The sequence below is a fragment of the Pyxicephalus adspersus genome, chromosome 6 (assembly GCF_032062135.1).
Source record: "Pyxicephalus adspersus chromosome 6, UCB_Pads_2.0, whole genome shotgun sequence".
NCBI classification, from domain to species: domain Eukaryota; kingdom Metazoa; phylum Chordata; class Amphibia; order Anura; family Pyxicephalidae; genus Pyxicephalus; species Pyxicephalus adspersus.
In genome coordinates this window covers 77,051,120-77,071,089 of record NC_092863.1, presented here as the reverse complement: position 1 = coordinate 77,071,089, position 19,970 = coordinate 77,051,120, and the positions used below count along the sequence as shown (strand labels likewise).

Here is a 19,970-nt window from a genome sequence, read left to right as displayed (position 1 = left end):
TAGCCTGCAAAATGTATAAGGAACATAGGTACACATTATATTCTATTCACACTGGTCAATTTGCAGGCTACCAGTCGTAGAATTGCTCTCAAACAGTTAAATTAGAAAATGTCAAGACGTAGCTGACTTAGTGTGGGTAGGGGCAGCTTTGTGTAAGAACTGTGAAGATTTGATTGCTGGCATTTTAATAACCCTTTATTTAATCCATTTGCGGGTATTATTGTCTTTTGTAGCACTGAGTAAGTGCATATTAGCAGTGCTGTATGAATTTCTGCAACCTGCTAATTTAAGTGTCCTTGACTATTTTCCTTTAATAAGCTGAAGTAAAAAGGCAGCAGAACATGTATTAGCAGGACAACTGCTGAGAACTAATCCTGCTCTATGATTTTGTCAGCCATTCTCAGAGGCCTTACAAGTGACACCGAGGAGAAAAACAAGGACATTCAAAGGGTCATATTTAGTGGAAAGCACTTATATGCAATTACATTTAGTTTGGTCTGTAGACTTTCATTGCCCTATAAAGGTATATATTTTATTCAAGCAGCCGTTATATGTGACAGCATGATGGATGGAATTTGCAATCTTGCCTGGATTGCCTCTTACAGACCACCAGTTTGTGTCTACTCCTCACTTTTTCACTGCAATCACAGATCTTACACTGGGAGACACCTGTTTCCTGCAGAGCCCCTCACCCCAACCCCGTCCACCCCTCTTTGGTGGAAATACCGCAGCCTTAACATAAAAATAAATCAAATCTTTATATTGGCTGATCAATCGTTTAGGGATGTATATTGCTGTATAAAAATAAAAACTATTTTAAATATATTTTCATTAGTTTAATTTAGTTAATTAGAGTAAAATGCACTCTCCCCCCCCCCCCAAAAAAAATAAAATAAAAAAGAAATTGTCACATGCTTTATTAGTTCCAATTTTTTTATTGGACCACCTTTAGCCTTTAGCATGGCACACATTCACAGAAGTATTGTTTCCATAATTTTATGGCTATGTCCCAACATTAATTTGCATCCAGAGTTGGATGAATTTATCACCAAGGTCTTGTTTTAATATTGGGAGTCAGCCTGCTTTGTAAAATCTATTTCAGCACTTCCAAAAAAAAGTTTCTAATCAAATTAAGGTCTGAGCTGTGTGGTAGCCAATTCATGTGTGAAAATGTATCATGATCCCTGAACCATTCTTTCACAACTTGGGTTCAAGGTATCCTGGCATTGCCATTTTGGAATATGCTGGTGTCACCCGTGAAGAAATTATCCATTGATGGAAAAACCTGGTCATTCCATATATTCAGGTAGTCAGCTGAGTTTTTGGGCACACAATGTTGCTGAACCTAGACCTGACCAACTGATCATAACACTGCCCCCAAAGGCTTTGGGAATTTTGGCCAGGCTGTATAGTATAATATATATATTCTGAATTAGCAGAGAAGATCAAGCAAGGGAAAGCCGTGTTCCTTCTTTCCATGAACTCAGAACTAGTTTAGCTTTCACAAAGTAAATTATTTATGAAATTAAGCAACTTTCACGTCTGCTTTTGGACTTCTACTTGGCGATCACTTTGCCCATGTAACACTTCTTGTATCAGTTTCTTTTTTATTCCAGACATGGCTTTTCTTAGAAGTGAAAGGTAAGTGACTACTAGATACTACAGAACACTGCTGTTTAGGGTTTTAAAATAGCTTGTAATACACCCAGAAGACAATAATAACCATGACAAATACACAGGGGGTGTAGCACCATGATGCTGGTCCTTGTAGTGTAGTTTATTTTGTCATTGTTAATGGAGTAGGGCAGGATGTCACAGACCATGGCAGAATACACAGGGCATGTCTTTAGTAAATAAGTTTTTTTTTTTTTTTTTTTTACATACAAGGTAGGTAGATACAACATCAGCAATATATTGTCCAACAAACCATTTCACATCTAGAAGTCCACCAATTATAATATGATGTCACTAAAGACTCACAAAGTTTAATGAGGCTCTGACAGCAAATTGCAGTAAGTTTCCCAAAGCCTTACTTGCAGAGTTTTTCCTTCTTTTTTTTTTAACCTCCCCAGAAAAATCAAATCCTCAGAACAGCTTTTACACACTTTTAGAAGTCTTATAGTTTGTGCTGGCCCAGCATGTTTTCCCCTTTTCTTTATCCAGTCTTTTTGTAGATGTGAGAGGGAGAGCAAAGAGGAGTACATGACAGTTCTGCTTCTGCTAGGGCTGCTGCTATCACATGACAACAATGGCGGTGCCCAGTAGCAGTCTCAGGACTTTAGGATATCAACACGTGGCAGGATTTACATGTAAAATACCATGCATTAAATAAGTTAAATCCACATATAACTGTTGAAAGAGTTATGACGAAATGAATGATCTGTAGACAGGCTCTCTTTATATCTAAACTCCAACCAAACAAGACACAAATTACCACAGTTCTGTATTAACACATCATTACATTCATTATTGAATGCAACTAGGGTGAACATTTGACCTTAACTTAGTATCAGCATCCTGTAATTCACTGCACCAAAGTACTTAGACTGCCAGAGGGAGCAGCATTACTGGGAGCAATCAGATGTGCTGCATACAAATGTGTTGACAAAGTTTGGGCTAATCACAGTGAAAAGAAGGGTGATCTCTAAAGTCTGCTGCTGCTCTTTCAATGTTTAGTCAGCAAGCTAGGGGTGGAGTAAGACAACACTGTATTTACTAATGTGTAACCACCCATTTTTTTTGGATATTGCAGGTGTTTATTTTGTAGTCTGTTCCCTTTTTAAGAAGATTTTACCTCACTTCCCGTCACTGAGAAACTTGGATCTCAATATTTTTAAGATATTATGGAAACAAATATTGGTGATAAAATTCCAGTGGAGATGTGACTTCTCCTTCATTGGATTTTTGCTTTCTCAGGGGGCAGAAGTGGGAGAAAATCTTCCCAACTAGTATATAGACAGTAGTAAAAACCTTCCACTGCCTCTAACCCTACAACACCACACTAAAAGAAGTGTAGCCAGCTTCCCAGACAGCTCTGATTGTTCTGTACATAACTCATTTTACACACATGTATTCAACAGCAAGATATTTCATTTTGATGAACTGATTGTGTAAAGTCAAATCCAGTGTCTAAAAATCAAAATCTTTTTACAAAGCATTCTGTAATGTTTAGTGGACACTTTGGGGTTGATGTATTAAAGGAGTTTAAGCTGTTCACTCAGTGAATGTGGTCAAAATTAATTTTGTAAAGAATACCCAAAAATTGTGCAAGTAAATTAAAAAAAAAAAAAAAAAACATGAGTTTGCTCATCAGCAGCGTTTCATCTCCTTCATTAAGCGAAGTGACATCCTTGTCAGATTAAAAATTTAAGTGAACAACCTGAACTCCTTCAGTAAATAAACTCCATTAAATGTATGCCGTTTATCTCAGTATTAATGTTAACCTCATCTAATGCTTGCACTATTGTATCACTTAAATCTGTATCCGTATAGGCCATAGCTGCATCACTTCAGAAAATACACAGACCCATCAAGTGACTTGTGATATGAGTACAATGTTAGTTCTGTAAGAAATGGCAATGTGGCATAGTTCATCTCAGTGAATACATCATCCAGATACTATAGCCAGTCTATATCGTGTCTAAAAATAAATGGCTTCATGTTGTGCCAGGCAGATAAAGGTATGAAAGAGGCTTTACAGCCCATTTATCTCGCAAAGTTTCTGGTCTGTATGCACTTTGTTTGGTCTGTGTGCATAAAATATCCCTGATCTGCAGCAGCCATGGTTGACAGGTGACTGCTGGACAATGTTTAGTGAGCTTCTGAACAGAGAACAAGCTGAATGGTTTTGATTGTATGAAAGCCAGGTGTTTGCAGGAAACTAATCTCCATTGTGTGTGTGCCTGACAACTTCACCAGTCACACAGGGTGCTGTTATCTGTTATTTAACTGCAATTATAAAGCAGTAGCTCTGGACTCTGAAAAAAGAATGCTTGGTTTTCTTGCATCAACCAATCACATTCTACAACGTATAAATGTATTAAGAAAACATCAGCTCTCCTGTCTTCCAAGGCCACATTCAGGTCAAGATTTTCTGACTATTTGTACAACACCTTACTAAATATATTGCTGTCTGGGAAACAGGAAAATGTGTGCAGATCCCCCGGCCTTGGGGGATTGTAGTTGGACAGCCTTGGTAAAGAAAAGGAAAAAATCAATATCTACTCAATTTGTTCCTTTTTTAGATTGCAAGGAGATTCAGTGCTCCCTTTTCCTTATATAAAGCCATGTTTATAGTTAATAAAAATAACTGACATTTCTGATGTTAGAACCAACACTGAGAGTTAAAGAAAAAAGCCAAAAACTGTTATGTGCACAAATGGTTCCATCTTAAAGTGAACTTTTTGTGTTTTCTCTAATGTAGAGCAAAGCTAGGGGTTGCTTGATGTTTCATTTTACAGCAGAGCATGCTTACCTTTTTTACTCACCCCCAAAAGCATGATTCAGTACTTCTATGTATGGATGAGCATGTGACCTGCAACCCCTCCTCTCATGCAACAGCCATGGTGAATATTTGTACTGGCGCTCTCATTTGGGGCACGGAAAACGTCCACTGCCTTGTAGAGAAACTAATAATTCAGGGACTTGCAGCTTACACCGCTCTCTTTCGTTCCCAAACAAAGCTGTGTTCAACCCAGCATTTTTTTTAAGCTGGGTAGGAAGAAATTGTAGGTGGGTGGCAGCCCCTGTATTGTGACCCAACTCATCAGTAACCACCAAAAAACAGCCAGGTGGTGTGGCCATCTAAAAAGTGCCTGGGCAGAACACCGAAGCAGTAAAGAAAGATGAGAACGTCCCACTAACAAAAAGGGCATTTACGTGAACCTGTTGCTTCAGCCAGCATGGGCAAAGTGCAGGTTCTCTTTGAGTGCAGAGAATGATGATAAAAAGCAGCTTATGAAATTTTGGCACTCTGTAGGGGGTAATTTATCCAGAGTCCAAACAATGACAATAAATGCTGTGTCATATTTATTAACATGTGTGTTCTCTCCAATAAACAGTGAAGTGGTACTGTAGAAATAAATATATAAATCACAGATGAGGGTGGGGTTTGCCAATACCCTAATTTGACAGCATGCTGGTTAACAGCCATGGCTTTCTCCCACAGGGGTTAATCCACTAAAGGGATATAGGCCCAACAATTAATGGAAATTTTCTTTTTGCTAGTGATATATTTCATTAAGCTTAGTGAAGGCAGTAAAGCTCTGCTGACTATCCTATAACATGCAAGCATCATATGTTTTTTTTTTTTTAGGTTTCCTTGCATGATGAATGATATGAAGTGAACGTTCACCATGTTTAATGTGAAATATTCCTTGCATTGGGATAATTCGCTGTGCTAAGTTAAAAGCCTATATGGAGGAACGGATAGTAAATCAAACTCACTTTGTGTACACAATGCACAGACAATCACTACTACATTTTTTTAACCGGATGTATATTATGTGGCACAAAAAGTGCCTGTTTTATCCATAGCTTGCTGAATGTACATCTTTTCCAAGGGGAATACAAATTTAAGCAATATTGTATGAAGCCTTGTACAACCCTATCTCCATCCTTTAGTATAAAGCTCAATGTAGACCAACAACAGCGATGTACTTCTAATTAGTGTACACCTAATAAACACTGAGCTATTTCTGCTAATAAACACAAAAACCATATTATTCTCTTGAGCTGCCTGCTCACCAACTTGCAGGAAAAATGTAAATACTTGGACAGAAGCCCAATAAAGGACAGAGGAATCTGCAGCATACAGCGCTAAGAGGTCCTACAGGAGAAGGAAAAAATCTACTTGTTAAAAATCAGAAGAACTCTATGCAAAAATGTCAAATACCTTCTTATCTACCACATGGTATGAATAATACAACCTCATATACATGTAGTGAGCCAGATTTCTACCATTTTTCTGTCAATGTGACTCTCTTGATAAGTTTCCATCTGTGCTGTATGTACTGAATAGCACTAGATGTTTGAGTTTTAGTATCTATAAGATTGCATTCATTTTTCTGAAAGGTGCTAAAGCCATCAATTATAACTACATACATATAAAACAATAACTTATTTGCTTTCCACAAGAAAAAAAAACACCCTTTATTAATAAAAGGGTACTTGTAAGTAGTTCTCCAGTGCCAGAGGTCATGTGATCACCAAAAATTTGCTATAGATTGCGCATATCTTTTCTGTCATTTTTTTTTCTTCAGTCATTTGTTTAAAATGTGAAAATCCTCTTGAAATTTTATATAACATATATTCTCCAGCACTGGCTGATTACAGTCACTGACCATATTAACAGCAGATATCACAAAAATGGATATTTGCATCCATGTGCAATGGTTTAGAATACAGCCAATCAATGGCAAATTCTAAGAACCTATATTAATACATAGAGAGGGAATAATATTTACACAGTTTGCCATCTCAGACACACTTTTGTGAGTTCTAAGCAGAAATTCTGGAAAAAAATATGACATGGATCAGAGGTAAATGATGTTCTCTTCTATTCGTCCATTTTCTATACTGTTTGGAGTCTCGTTGTGGAGTGTTTTCATGGGATCTGAAGGCTGCGGAGATTGCGGGGCCCCTGTGTTTAAATTCTGTGATCCTGAAGCCAATAACGTTCCGCAGTAAATGACGTGGGCTGCACTCAGGTCTGAAACACAAGTCATACGGTACATTACTGACTTATACTCTGTAACCCAACATTTTACTGCATTATGAAGAACATAAATTAATATTAATAAGAAAAAAACAAAACATCAAAATGTATAATTGTGTGGGTTTAAATGCTGGAATCCAATACTCAAAAAATATGATTTAATGACTGTGCTATATTTCAGTGTGGATTAATAGGTCCTAAATCAAACATGTAGCCCACGATATACAACATCATTAGTCAATATTGCAACCTAAATCTATCATTATTCCATATTGGATAATATAAAACAAATGTGGAATTGTGAAATTGCTATATAATTGCAAAGTGATAAAATGTTTCAATAGAATTAATACCAAACACATTTAGCATACCCTTGGATTCTGGGCTATATGCCCAAACTTTTTTTCGTGTTTAGCCTGCAGAACAGGAGACAAAGCCACTCAGCGAGTTCACTTTCTGATGCCAGGGTAGCAAACAATGTTTTGAGCGGATTAGCAATAGAGTTAAGCATTTAGCCAAGTGTCCAGTTTGCTGCAGAGTCTGCAAAGCAAACAGCACCGTTCCATAAATAGCTCCTAGTCCAAGCTGAGCAGTGAGAAAATAAACACGCAAGACAGTCAGCTCATCCCACTGTCCCTGCAAACATACGTGTAAATGTGTACCTCTGCAGCTGGTGCACATGTCTTATTGGGCATGATTTAATAAAGCTGGAGAAAATCCACTTTCATGAGTGAAGCTGGGTGATCCAGCAAACCTGGAATGGATCTGGTCTATCATTTAAAACATTTGCTAGTAAAAAGCAAATGACTTTGAAGAAATCCAGTCCAGGTTTGCTGGATCACCCAGTTTCACTGTTTCTTCTCCAGCCTTGGAGATCTTTAATAAATCAGACTCATTAACTTTAAATATTCCAGTGACGTCTGCTAAGGAACCAGCACTTTCCAGAGTGTCAATCTTTTGGTCCATCACTGTGCTCAGTGGTTCCACCTACCAGTCTCCACATAACCACAATGCCTTGCTGAGATATGGAGGTCAGTGGGATGATGCACTAAGCACAGTGAAAGTGGGACTCAGTTTTAGGAGAATTTATTTCTCAGCTAACTGTAAAGAAATTTGTCAGTGTGGACAGTGGTTGAAAAAAATAATTACTTGAAGGGGGAGCTTTTAGCTTCCTTACATGGTCTGCATGAAGAAAAAAACAGATTTTTACAAATACCAATTCATGAATGGGTCACTTTAGGGCATTTGATACAATTGGTCATTTCATGGATGCTCTTTATGGTAAAGATATGACCAAAAACAATACAACAGAATACACTATTAAAACAAAGCAGGAGTGAATGTTTCCTAAACCAATGCACACTTCTTATTTACCATTATTACAGGCGTCTTTATTGCTGTGTCGGAAGGAATTTTCAAGCCTCTGCTGTCGGGAAATTAAGGAGCTCCAAGGTTCACTGGAAATATCCACGGGGCTGTTCCCTAAAGTCTCTGCAGACTCAGAGGAGTGATCCGCATAAGTGTCCAAGTAAGCAGAGTTTGGATGTGCAGCCATGTTGTTAAGCGATATCTGAGCCAGTGCATTGTTAATGCAGACGGAGTCTTCCATTTGTAAACTGTCAAGTTGGGAGTTTCTTACACCCTATAACATGAAGAGGAAAGCGAGAGTCAGCTCAGCCGTGCAGTTTACAAGAACCAGAGAAAGACTTAACACGTCTGACTTTTTTCTGACACGTTTTCTTATAACCTCTGTCCTAGCTTTATTAAACTTTTGCAATTCCAACTTTGCCTGAGATTTGTTAATGTAAAACAATACTATTCTCTACAGTTCTGTGAAAATCTTCTCTGTAGTATATTTCTCTATTTAACGAGCCAGCCATAAAATTAAATAACAGTAAATAACCACCATGCCATTTCTAAATTATAGAGGTATTTGTATTGTCAGACTTTTCACAAGACACCTTCAAACAAATGGGTAAGAGATGAATTTCACAGGTGGACAAAATGGAAGCCGCTCAGACCATGCAACTTGCGTCATTATGTTTTAATAGGTGCACACATTCCTCCATCAGTTCGCTCTTTGATGACAAGCTCACATTAGTTAAAGGATATTTGAGACACATAAAAGCAGATGTGCATAAGGCCATTAAAAGATGTCCTTTGACCCCTTGGTTCACTACAAATAGATTTTGTAGAGGTCTAACACATAGGCATAATGGATTTTTGAATAAAGGGTAAATATGTACACACAATCAAACCATTAGCACTAAGTGCAAAATAACAGAGTATCCCTGCTGTACATACAATAAAAGTTATAGCCAGCACCAGGGCAGACAAAGGTGGCATGAGACATGACAGGAACGGTGAAGGAAATTATACAGTAATACATCATGCTAGACTTTTTTTTACAAAACTATAGGGGACATCCGATTGTGTATTATGGTTACAATTACAGGTAATTGTACCAAAGGACAAGTTGAAATGAGACAAGAGTCTATCTAGTTCAAACAAAACACAAAAAAATATAAAAAAAAAAAAAATGATTGCTCTCTTCAGAATAAACCCCTTGTATATCCAGATGTTACTAGGCATCTTTCTATTCAATAGTATTTTACAAGAGATGTTAATTGTGCTTTATTAATCAATACCTCTGTCTTTTGGGGTGGAAATATAATTGGCAGACTGTTTTGGCGAGCATGCTTCAAGTGCCTGAGAAGTTTGTGCTGGACACAGAGTTCTTCTCTTTCTTTCTCCACGAGCCTCTGACCTTCCTTCAGTCTTTCCACATTTTGTTGAAACTCTAGAAGCTGCTGAGACAGCTCTTCTCTCTTTTCCTCCAGAAGCTGCACCTGGTTCTGCCACTCTCTTTCCCATTGCTGAATCATGTTCTCCTTCTCCTCCAGCTCCTTCTCCTTTTGTTCACACTCTCGTGCCCAGCGCTGCTGTTCCTGTTGAAATTGATGCTGAAGTTTTGCCACCTCTCCACGATGTTTTTCTAGATGACGATACTGTTCTTGTAGGAGTGACCCCCGGAGAGCTAAGCCTCTACCGCCAGGCTCATGGTCCTGATGTTGAAGCTTTGTTAGCTCTATCTGGCTGTCCTGGATGGTTACAGCAGCCTAGTAAATGAGACATAAAGAAATTGAAGACTCTATAAACGTAAACACATACTATCAGCAAATGTAATTATTTCAAACAGTGGAAGTGCATAGCTGAAGTACATTATTTGAAGGTTCCTCTTTGGCACTGAGGAACAACTCTCCACACAAATGAGTAAAGAGTTGTAAAAGGGAGCCCAGAGATGAGGCCGGACAAAGAAAAAGTGGCCACAACAATAGGCAGAGCTGTTTTGTTCTGACAAAAGATAGATTTAGAGGGACAGAGGTGCTTCATCAGACCTGAAAACTGTTATGAGGTGGCTCAAAACACTAGAAATAAAAATGTACTACGTAACCCAATTGCTATTAGTTGCTTTATTCCTTTTTCTAAATGGCTGCACAATCACTCCTGACTTCAAACATGTCCTTCTTGGTTAATCTGCATTACATGGGGGTGGCGAGATTGGTAGTTTAAAGAAGTATGATACATCTTGTTAAAAATGCATTCTAAAATGAAAACAAATGCAGTCACTACATGTAAGAAATGGTAATGTAAAAGCTACACTTTGAAGGACAGAGTAAATGAATGGAGACAGTGAGACACCTACAGTTACTAATATATAGATATTTATATTTACTACAACACCTATTTAATTTGGGGTAAAAACTGCAATTAACAATTCAAATGCTATTTACTGCAATCTATCTAGTATGAAATCACATACATTCCCTGACATTTTTATATTATAATATAAAAGAATGATTAAACCCCAAGATGAATAATGCTACAAGGCTACAAAAATACCTAAATAGCTATATGAAAGTATATGTTGAGAAATAGGAAATAATGGTACATTACATGGGGATTCTAAAGGCTATCTAACAATTTAGTAATCCTCTACTATAACATAGGGAGTATGTACTGTAAGATGTTCTTCATAGAGATTTTGGCTAAAACTCTATACATTGTTAATGTGCAGGTTAAAAAGAGCCAAGTAAATAACATACCTGGATACTGTATAAAAGGCGAGTTAAGTTTTGAACTGCTTGGAAAGTCTTAAGGAAAAACAAAATAAAAAAACACAATTATCAAACTGATTTTTCTCTGTTTTATAAAAGTCATATCTAATATTTCTTCTTTGAATCGTAATATTCAGCACCAACAGTAGTAAACAGGGTTTTTTTACAGAATTACAAATTGTGTTTAATGAAAGGCGTTGTCATCTTAGGTATGTTGGTTCTAGGTTACATGATTTTTTACTGAGTTGTGTTCAACCTATGATGTCAACTATAGGCCGGAACCATTTATATCTGCTTGTTCCCGAACCGGACAGTAGTGTCCTGATTGGATGCTGGCTATTTCCCGGGGGGGGGGGGACTTGGCAGTAGTTATCTTTGACATGCTCTTGACGCCTAGCTATCCCACCCGCCCTTTTAACTCTTATTTTATAGAGTGTTGCGTTTCCTACTTTGCACTTATGAGGGTCTAAAAAGCCAGAAACAGTTGTAAAAAAAAATATCCTGCCTTTGTAAAATAAACCAATAGTTGTAGATGTACAGTTGGTTATATGATCTGAAAGAATAACTATATATTGCCAACAATCGTTAAATAAAGAACAAACTCCTTGTTTTTTAAATTTGTGTTGGAAGCAATGTGCAAGAACCATTTGGGATTATATATTAAACATGGCAAAATATGTAATCTTTACCCAAAACACAGGGTAAAAAGAGTGGGGTAAGACCTAAAGAATAAATGTACTGTATCCCTTATGCATCATAAGTACATTAAAAAAAGTAAATGGCACTTCATATCATGACTTGTATAGATATTCCTATCCAACCCTAGATGTTTACAACACTTTGCCAATCTAAACTCAGAAACTATTAAACTGATTAAATAAAGCTTTCCAAGGCTGGAGAAGATACACTTATCAATGAAGCTGGGTGATCCAGCAAACCTGGAATGGATTTCCTAAAAGCCATTTGCTATTTTTTTAGCAAATGTTTTCAATCCTGAACCAGAATCCCTGATGAAAGTGTATCTTTTCTGGGCATTGTAGAACTTATAGGGAAGGGTCCAGGATAATAACAAGTTACTGAGTAGTGTGCACCTTGGTGGAGCAGACCAGACACAGCTAGGAGCCTCAGATAAGGCATGTCACATCCCTAATAGGGAGTGTTACTAAACTTTGTTCATTTTAGTGTACATGAGCAGGAAAATAGATTAAGTGAAGGTTATGTTGAAGTACATTTATCTTTTGCCAGTGATGAATTATTTGCTTTGAACTGTGATGTGTGCCACGATCACAGATGACAAATATTGGCACACAAACATACCATGTATTTGCAATTAAAGCATTCATTAAACTATATATCCATTACCTCTTCATTCCTAAAATTTGTGGAGTGATTCAGTTCAACCTGAAAAACAACAGATATGTTTAAATCTCCATCCATTTCCTTTTCTATCAATTGTAAAATCATAGTGCATATACAAGGCACTTCCAGGTATACCAAGGCTATGGAAACACTCCACCACTAACATAAAATACACTACACCAAAATTGCAAAAAAATATGTTGCTGGTTCCTGCATTTAGCAGCCCTTAGAAAGCAGAGTTTTTGGTTAATACTTCTAGTAGAAGACAGAAAGTGTTGGTTGCTATGAGAAAGGAACACTTTTTTGTCTTTCCTTCTGAAGGTTGAGGTTCGTAGAAATGAAAGCTGATAAAATCCAAATGCATTACAAGGTCTGCCTACTGTACTTGTTGCCACATTAGTTTGCTCCTGTATACTATTACTTGCAAAACGATAGCAGATTTCTTAATGGGAAAATAATATAAAGTAAAAAGAAAGTAAAATGTACATCACAATTATTCTGGAAAATTGTATAAAGATTACATACAGATATATACACGGACAAGGTAATACATTAGGTGACCCCCAACATTCAGGGCAAATCTTGCCTACCTGTCCCATAACTCTTAGCTTTTCTAGTTGCATGTGGTGTGAATGCACTCCATAGGGCTACCTTCCATACAGAGTTAGGAAAGTGTTACAACAGGGGACATCTGTTCTAGGATCACTAGTTCTTTTAAAAAGGCACTTTAGGAAGGAACAGCTGACTGTCACTTATGAATGGGACAAAAACAATTCCCCTGTTACTTTAGTAAAACTTACAGCACATACATGGCAATCTAAATTATAAATTCAATACAAGTATCATTGTCATGCAGCACCACCTAGTGGTTAAAAGTAGTAATTCACCCACAAATCCCAATGCTTAGACTGGAAAATTAGAGCTATTAAAATGTATAATACAGTTAAAACAATTTAATTTTACATTAAACTGTACCTGAATTTGTCTTTATATTAGTGTAATTCCCTAGACAACAGGAGTAATTAACTCTTCCACCCCCCCCAACATACATTATGGGTATGGTAATGTGGGTTCTATAACATACTGGGGGAGACATGAGGACAACATATGGGTGCTCAGAACACCTCAGGCCGGCCTACTCTAAACTGCACTAGCTATATCAGTTTTCCAATGCTTACACTTATGCGTCATTTAATTTCCCTGGTAAATTCTCCAAACAAAAATCATAGGCCTAGGTATCCCAATACCAGGTTGAATTTGACAAGCTTTAGGCGCATGCACCATAACTATCATTGTTTATCGCGGATAGATTTTCCCATTAGCATTCACAGCTGAAGCAACTAACCACTATTACAAATATATATAGGCTTAGAAAACTGAATATATGTCCCAACTTTTATTGAACTATTTAAGAACACAGCAGACAAAGTTACCTTTTCTTCAGGAGCAGACAAGTCCACATCACCAACTCCATGGAAAGTAATAATATCAGCATTACATAAGTCTTCCTCTCTTAACTCAGGAGACTGGGCTGAAAAATAAAGTAAGGAAATAGAATAATCTTATTTCAATGGAATTTAAATGGAATATGAATATATATATATATGTATATTATACACTTGATTTTATATTTTAGAGTCATAGTAGGGATTAAACAATGTGATCACGTGGTCTCCGCTCATAGGGAACATAGGCAAATCTGAACTCAGATCCTTGGTCTATAAAATCTGCAGTACTGGGTCCTTGAGAGTCGCAGGAAGTACAGAAGAGGTTGTACTAATCCCAGCATCCTTAAAGCTATTTTGTACAATATAGATGAAAAAAGCCTGTATGATGGGAGTTTGCTTATGAAAAAAATGAATGTTTCATTGCTGTAAATATGGTAAAGTTATCATGCTGGAAGATGCTTAGCCTGATTTGAAATTTTGGATTAATATAAATTATTTGTAATCTTTACTGGGATACTGAAAAGATGTGTGAGGCCAGTGGGCCAACATTTAGGGGAAGATATGGGTTTGGAGTGGACTGATATTATAATAAGCCAACACATACTAAACATTCACAGGCCAATCACAACTTTAGACATCCAAAAAAAACCAAGATCTTCCAGATTGCAAATTGGTATCTGGATAGCAAAAAAAATTATATCATATCACTTAAACACAAAAACAATTATAGTAAGATCATTACCTTTCAAAGAAAATATTTCAGGGCCCAATAAGGAAGGTCAGAAAGAAAACACTTAGATAAAACTACTTACAGTTGTAGTGAAATTCTTGAGCCTCCTCAAACGGTCCCGTGTCAGAACATGTTCGTGATCTGTTCATTGTCTCAGGATCTTCAGATGACCAGGCTGGGTTCTCCATTTGTGATGCTAAAGTCATGTACAGTCTTTCAGCTTTAATCAGGAAAGAGTCAAAAAGTTAGTATGTCATACTGGTAGTTGGCCATAGGTTTCTTAGGCACTGTGCACTGCTTTGTCAGATGTGGTTTAATAAACATATCTGTACTGGGTATGCATTTTCAGAAAGTCAACCACTAATTCAGGGGTAGAAAACAGATCAATAAGTAAATACAGATTGCATAAAAGCAAAATAGTTGATAGAATATCTGTTCCATTGGTCAAACGTACTTGCACATGGCATCTCACTTTCTCTCAATGGTAGATGCAGCTAGTAGGAGAAGCAATCATGTGAGCACAAGACACCCAAAGTAGTAGGAACAATAAATGCCAAGCTGCATTTATGAGCAGAACTTGTAGTCACAGGAGGTAGGTGGAGAGCAAAAAAAATCTTAATCTGTTAGCATGTAATACAAAGGCACAAGATGTCTGGGCTGTGTGGATAGATGTACATCTGCAGCCAAGCACAGCCACACAATGGGTTTTGAGAATGTAAAGTTCTAAAGTTAATACTTATAATTTACACTAAGCAATGTGATGGATTTGAAATTGTGCCTTGTTTAATTTTGGATTCAGTTGGGCTTTAACCAAAAATGCTTTAGTTGTCTTTTTTACCCCATCAGAGACATTTCTCAGTCTGACAATAAAATCCTGAAGAGGCTGACAATGTCTTTGCTGGATGTGGTCTTAATCTAAGTAATCTGTAATACTTACTTTCTTTTAGTGCAGCCTCCAGCAATGATGCAGCCTGGGGGATTTCTCCAGCCTCAGCCTTAACAAGAAGTTGTGTTTCCAGTTTCACATCACTCCCACCACACAGGGCTGCCAGTTCTGCAAAAATCTGTAACTTTTCTTCCAAAGAGCCACAGATTTGCTGGTCCTGGATGGTGAGGACTTCTAAAAAAAAAAAGCAAAACAGTTCCTCTGTAAATTCCCCACCCTTGTTTTAAATCAGTGGTCGTTAACCTTTCCGACCTCGCAGACCACTAAATTCATATTTTAAATCCTGCGCATGTGCAGGGAGACGTGTCACTCAAAGGGGAAGAAACTTTCCCCAGAGTGACATCATGATGCCAGAAGCCGCCCTCTCCCCCATCGTAGGCCCAGACCTGCTTGCTAAACATCCTGGGGGAACAGTAGCGCAGGGCTGTGGACTCAACAAAAGTTGTGTCTATACGGGGAACATGATCAGTGGGATAAGGAGAAGGAAACAGTAAGGGTCATTTTTTGGTGGACCACCAAAATTTTCTCATGGACCACTGGTTGGCGACCGCTGTTTTAAATTGTCTGCTTTTACTTATTTATTCCTATTATTTACTTTTATTTTGGAGTCAATTTACTGTAACCAATGTAACTTCTAGTGCCCATTAAAGAGACACAGTCATGTACTCCAAAGATGTATTGGGGTCAAACCTCATTCAAGACATTAGGTTTAATGAGACTAAATGTCACATGCTTTCCAACTAATATTACAAAGAATATATTTATATTTAAAATGCACAAAATCACATAAATACATGTGCACTACATCGACTGCTGTGGTTTCGGTCTAATATTAAGCCTTATTTACTCGCCTTGAAACTTCTGAACTTTGGCAGCTCGTGCTTCTGCAGCACGTCTGTCTTCATCAGATTCACTGATCTTTCCTTCATCCTCTTCTGGACAGCTTTGAAGGTTAAAATATAGTGGAATAATAAATGCATGAATTTAAAAATAATATACTTATAAAAAAAATATTTGATATTATTGGTTGGGGAATTGGTCTGTTATCTGCTACTTCTGGATAAAGGTATTTGCTAATAAGACATGCCAGTTAGTTGGGTAATGCATATTATAAACTGTGCAATAGATATATTCCCATGCATATTATTTTTGTGTCATTTATTATATAAAATTGCACAATCCACACAAAGCTTGTAAATCTGGACTTAATTTGTCACTGATGTGCTTATCCTATAAAGAATCCAAATTCATCTTATTCACAAATCATTTGGTCATCAATGTTTGGTAGAAAGTGTCTGTCTGAAGGATGCACAACAAGTCATGGAACATTTTTCCCATTATTTGATCAGTGTGTGGGGTAAGAAAGGCCTGCCTATTATTTTTTATATATATATATCTTATATGTTTGAACAAACCCCACGAACTGATGCACAATTGGCGGAACCTTAAATGATTTAATCATAGTGTGATACCAAAATATGTACAATGACGCTTGTATGGATCTAATCTTTTTTTTTTATATTAATTCATTTTATTTTGCATATTTGACTTTTTTTTTAATAAAGCTTACACCTTATTTTAATACTTTTCATGCAAGACAAGTTGTTGCAAGACAACTACTTCTGTAGGGACTATTTTCTTGTTTTTTGAAAGTTATCATAGAATGGGGACACCTACTTGGAAAATTCCAAAATTAGTTTGGCAGGCCTTTCATAATTATTCCACACACCAATTTAAAATATTTGGAAAAAAAAATTAACCTGTAGATATTATTGGTAAAAAAACAGTAAAGAAATAAGGTAAGAAGTAGACATAAGGTAAGGAAAACATCACAAGAAAAGTAAAAACAGCCCTGCACTGGCTCCTCCTGAGGTATTTTACCCTTGAATGGGCTTTAGTTGTACTTTATGCATTAAATATGTTACATGTGATACCGTATTATCCTCCCTGGCCATATTCCCGAGTGTGGCTCGGGGTGGATTTTCCATACCAAAAGCGGTAACCCCGAGACACACTCTGGGTGGAATTGCCAGGGAGTTTAAAACTCATACCTGGTCCAAATGTTCCAGCGGCGTCCTCCAGCGATGCTCGGCATCTTTTTACCTAAGCGATGCCGGCTGGGCATCGGTGTAACCTGCCAATGCTTGGCAGGCATCTGCGTCCCCGGCGTGTGAATGTTGGGGACGCGAGGCCAGGGGAAGCAAATCCCGGCTGGGCATCTGCTCACGAGTCTTAGGCTCGAGGGCAGGACCTTTACGAAGGTAGGCGGCACCAGGCGGGAAATTCAAAATGATGAGGATATTTAAATGTACCTAAATGTAAAATTAAAATTCCTCATTAATCATACAGTCAGGGAGGTTAAATAGAAATGTTTTGTCAATGTTGTCCCATTACATTACACATAAAACACATTTGAGTTCTGGCTAAAGGAAACCATACAAAATGTTCAGCACTATACTGGTATGTCCAATTCAGAAATTGCTGTATCATCAAGTATCGCCACACTATTTACCAGTCTTTGTAGTATCTGGAAATTATATTCTTACCTTTGCACAGCTTCCTGTATCTGCCTCATCCATGAGTTTCTTTCTTCTTTGGAAGTTGTGTGAATTTCATACATTTCGGGTCCAGCCGATGATGCACTTATCAGAAACATCCCACGCTCCTCATTGGCTACTTCCCTTACAATCAGTTTTTGAAGAGAAATGACTGGAGGTTTCTGATCCTTTATAAAAAATAAATAAATAAATAAATAAATACTTAATAAGCTTCAAAAAGAGACCATCATCAGGAATATCTGACCGCTACAGATCTGCTGGGCCTTGTAGGCAATTACAAATATGAGCCTAGAAACAAGAAGAAGGGAATCAAGGAAAACAAGGAGGGAATCTGTGAGAAGTGGTCACAAAAAAATATACTGGGTTGTACCTCTGGAAATACAGTAGATTTAAAATTGCAAATAAACTTATGTCAGGGTGAGAAGGAGGATTAATATCTAAACATATGATTCACTGGTACTGTTTTCTATGCCAGGGTATACTAGAAATAATTCACCCATAAGCTGGACTCTATTGTACTTCAAACAATCCTTTGCAACAGTGGTTCATTAATGGGCATTATATTTCACTTGTGATTATACTGCCACCAGCAAGAGGTTGGGATGTGGCAAAACTGGACTACAAGCTGGTGGCTATACCCTCATACATGGCAGCATATTGGCAGCTAATGTAGCTTTTATCTTCCTTTTTTAAAGAACCTCTAGGACCACGTACCCCAAAAGCAGTTCTACGTTACAATGTGTTTTCTCTTTTATTGTGTTTCTTTCTGCCCACCTGTATGTTTTTCTAGTTGATTTATGTCTCAGACTCCACATTACCCATATTTTCATTGATTATTTTCTGTTATCACTGTTACTTATACATCTTCATTATGTGTATTACCTGACTGTAAAATTGTTTTCTTAACTTTTAAAAAACACATTTAGCAAATTCATGAGGAAAGTAGTGAGGAAATTGTGTTTTTTTTCAAAGCAACAGAACATAACAAGTGAACACAAAAAAGAGAAACTAAAAAGAGATCCAACATCTAAGAAGGAAAAGTGCAGCAGAAATCAATATATGGATGTTTGACATACAGATACATATATTTTATCCAAGATCCTCTCTCATGCCCTTCTTTAACATTTACCTCTGCCAACCTGTGCAGGAAGCAAGATTTATGTACAGCAAAACAGCAAGAATGTCAGAACAGTGCTAAATAAATCCTTCTTCCTAAAACTAGTTACAAAAAGTATACATTGCCTTCTTTCTTTGCAAAGAAAGTCTAAAAAACCTGATTAAACCTGATTAAAATTCTTAGAGTCAGTAAGTCTGGAAACTGAAGAGTGCTTGCAGCTGCCAATAAACCTCTTCACTTACTGGCTCCGATTTTTTTTCATCACTACAGTTTATTAAATCCTTTTTTTCCAAGACACGTGAGCGTTAAACTTACCACAGCAGCAAATATATATTTTTGGTCTTTTTCTTGAAGAAACAGCAACACATCGGTTAAAAGTAGAGCTTGGATATCTAAAATCAAGAGAAAAAAGTACATTTTGAAACGTTTTTGAACAAATATTTGTCGAGAGTCTGAATCATGAAGTGTGAAGCCAAGCATTGACTTGTAATTTTTCTCTCCCAACAAAAACAGCACAGCCGTGTGCAATGCAGGTTGAAATCTCACAGCCAACATGGTGGTGTCTGCCATACATAATCCAGAGTAACCAGTTTCTTTCAGTCCTGCATTGGCCACAAGAGTTTCAGTCCAGAGCACAAAGACTGAAAGACATTAAGCTTCCAAAAATACTTTATTGTGTGAATTTTCTGCATGTAAACAGGAGTTTGGTAGTTTATTTTGCCAAATGTTTTAAGATATCCCCCTACCAGTCCTCCCACACTTTGGAATAAGCAAAAACACTATATTTTCCCAATCTAGACACACCTGGCTGAAGTTTAAATACAACCACACAAAAACTAGTAACATGGAGATTACTGTGTCTTAGATTTGATTCCATCACTTAAAGTCAATTAAGCTTGAGCAATTTTGTGGGACAGTGATTATACCGTGTTTCCCCGAAAATAAGACCTACCCCGAAAGTAAGACCTAGCACTATTTT

General features: G+C 37.3%; 1 protein-coding gene across 4 annotated transcripts in view; it reads right to left on the bottom strand.

Annotated features, from left to right (window-relative positions):
• Nucleotides 1–1,745: 1,745 nt before the first annotated feature.
• Nucleotides 1,746–19,970, bottom strand: part of ARHGEF28 (Rho guanine nucleotide exchange factor 28) — a 135,552-nt gene continuing 117,327 nt past the window's right edge. For all 4 annotated transcript variants that reach the window (XM_072416259.1, XM_072416260.1, XM_072416262.1 and 1 more), the window contains 11 exons: nt 19,307–19,383; nt 17,863–18,041; nt 16,168–16,259; nt 15,308–15,490; nt 14,453–14,590; nt 13,626–13,723; nt 12,196–12,234; nt 10,822–10,869; nt 9,364–9,834; nt 8,090–8,357; nt 1,746–6,709 (listed from right to left, as the gene is read on the bottom strand). In XM_072416259.1, the coding sequence (XP_072272360.1) occupies nt 6,534–6,709; nt 8,090–8,357; nt 9,364–9,834; nt 10,822–10,869; nt 12,196–12,234; nt 13,626–13,723; nt 14,453–14,590; nt 15,308–15,490; nt 16,168–16,259; nt 17,863–18,041; nt 19,307–19,383 (1,769 nt within the window). In that variant the 3' untranslated portion in view covers nt 1,746–6,533. The remainder of the gene's footprint in view (nt 6,710–8,089; nt 8,358–9,363; nt 9,835–10,821; nt 10,870–12,195; nt 12,235–13,625; nt 13,724–14,452; nt 14,591–15,307; nt 15,491–16,167; nt 16,260–17,862; nt 18,042–19,306; nt 19,384–19,970) is intronic.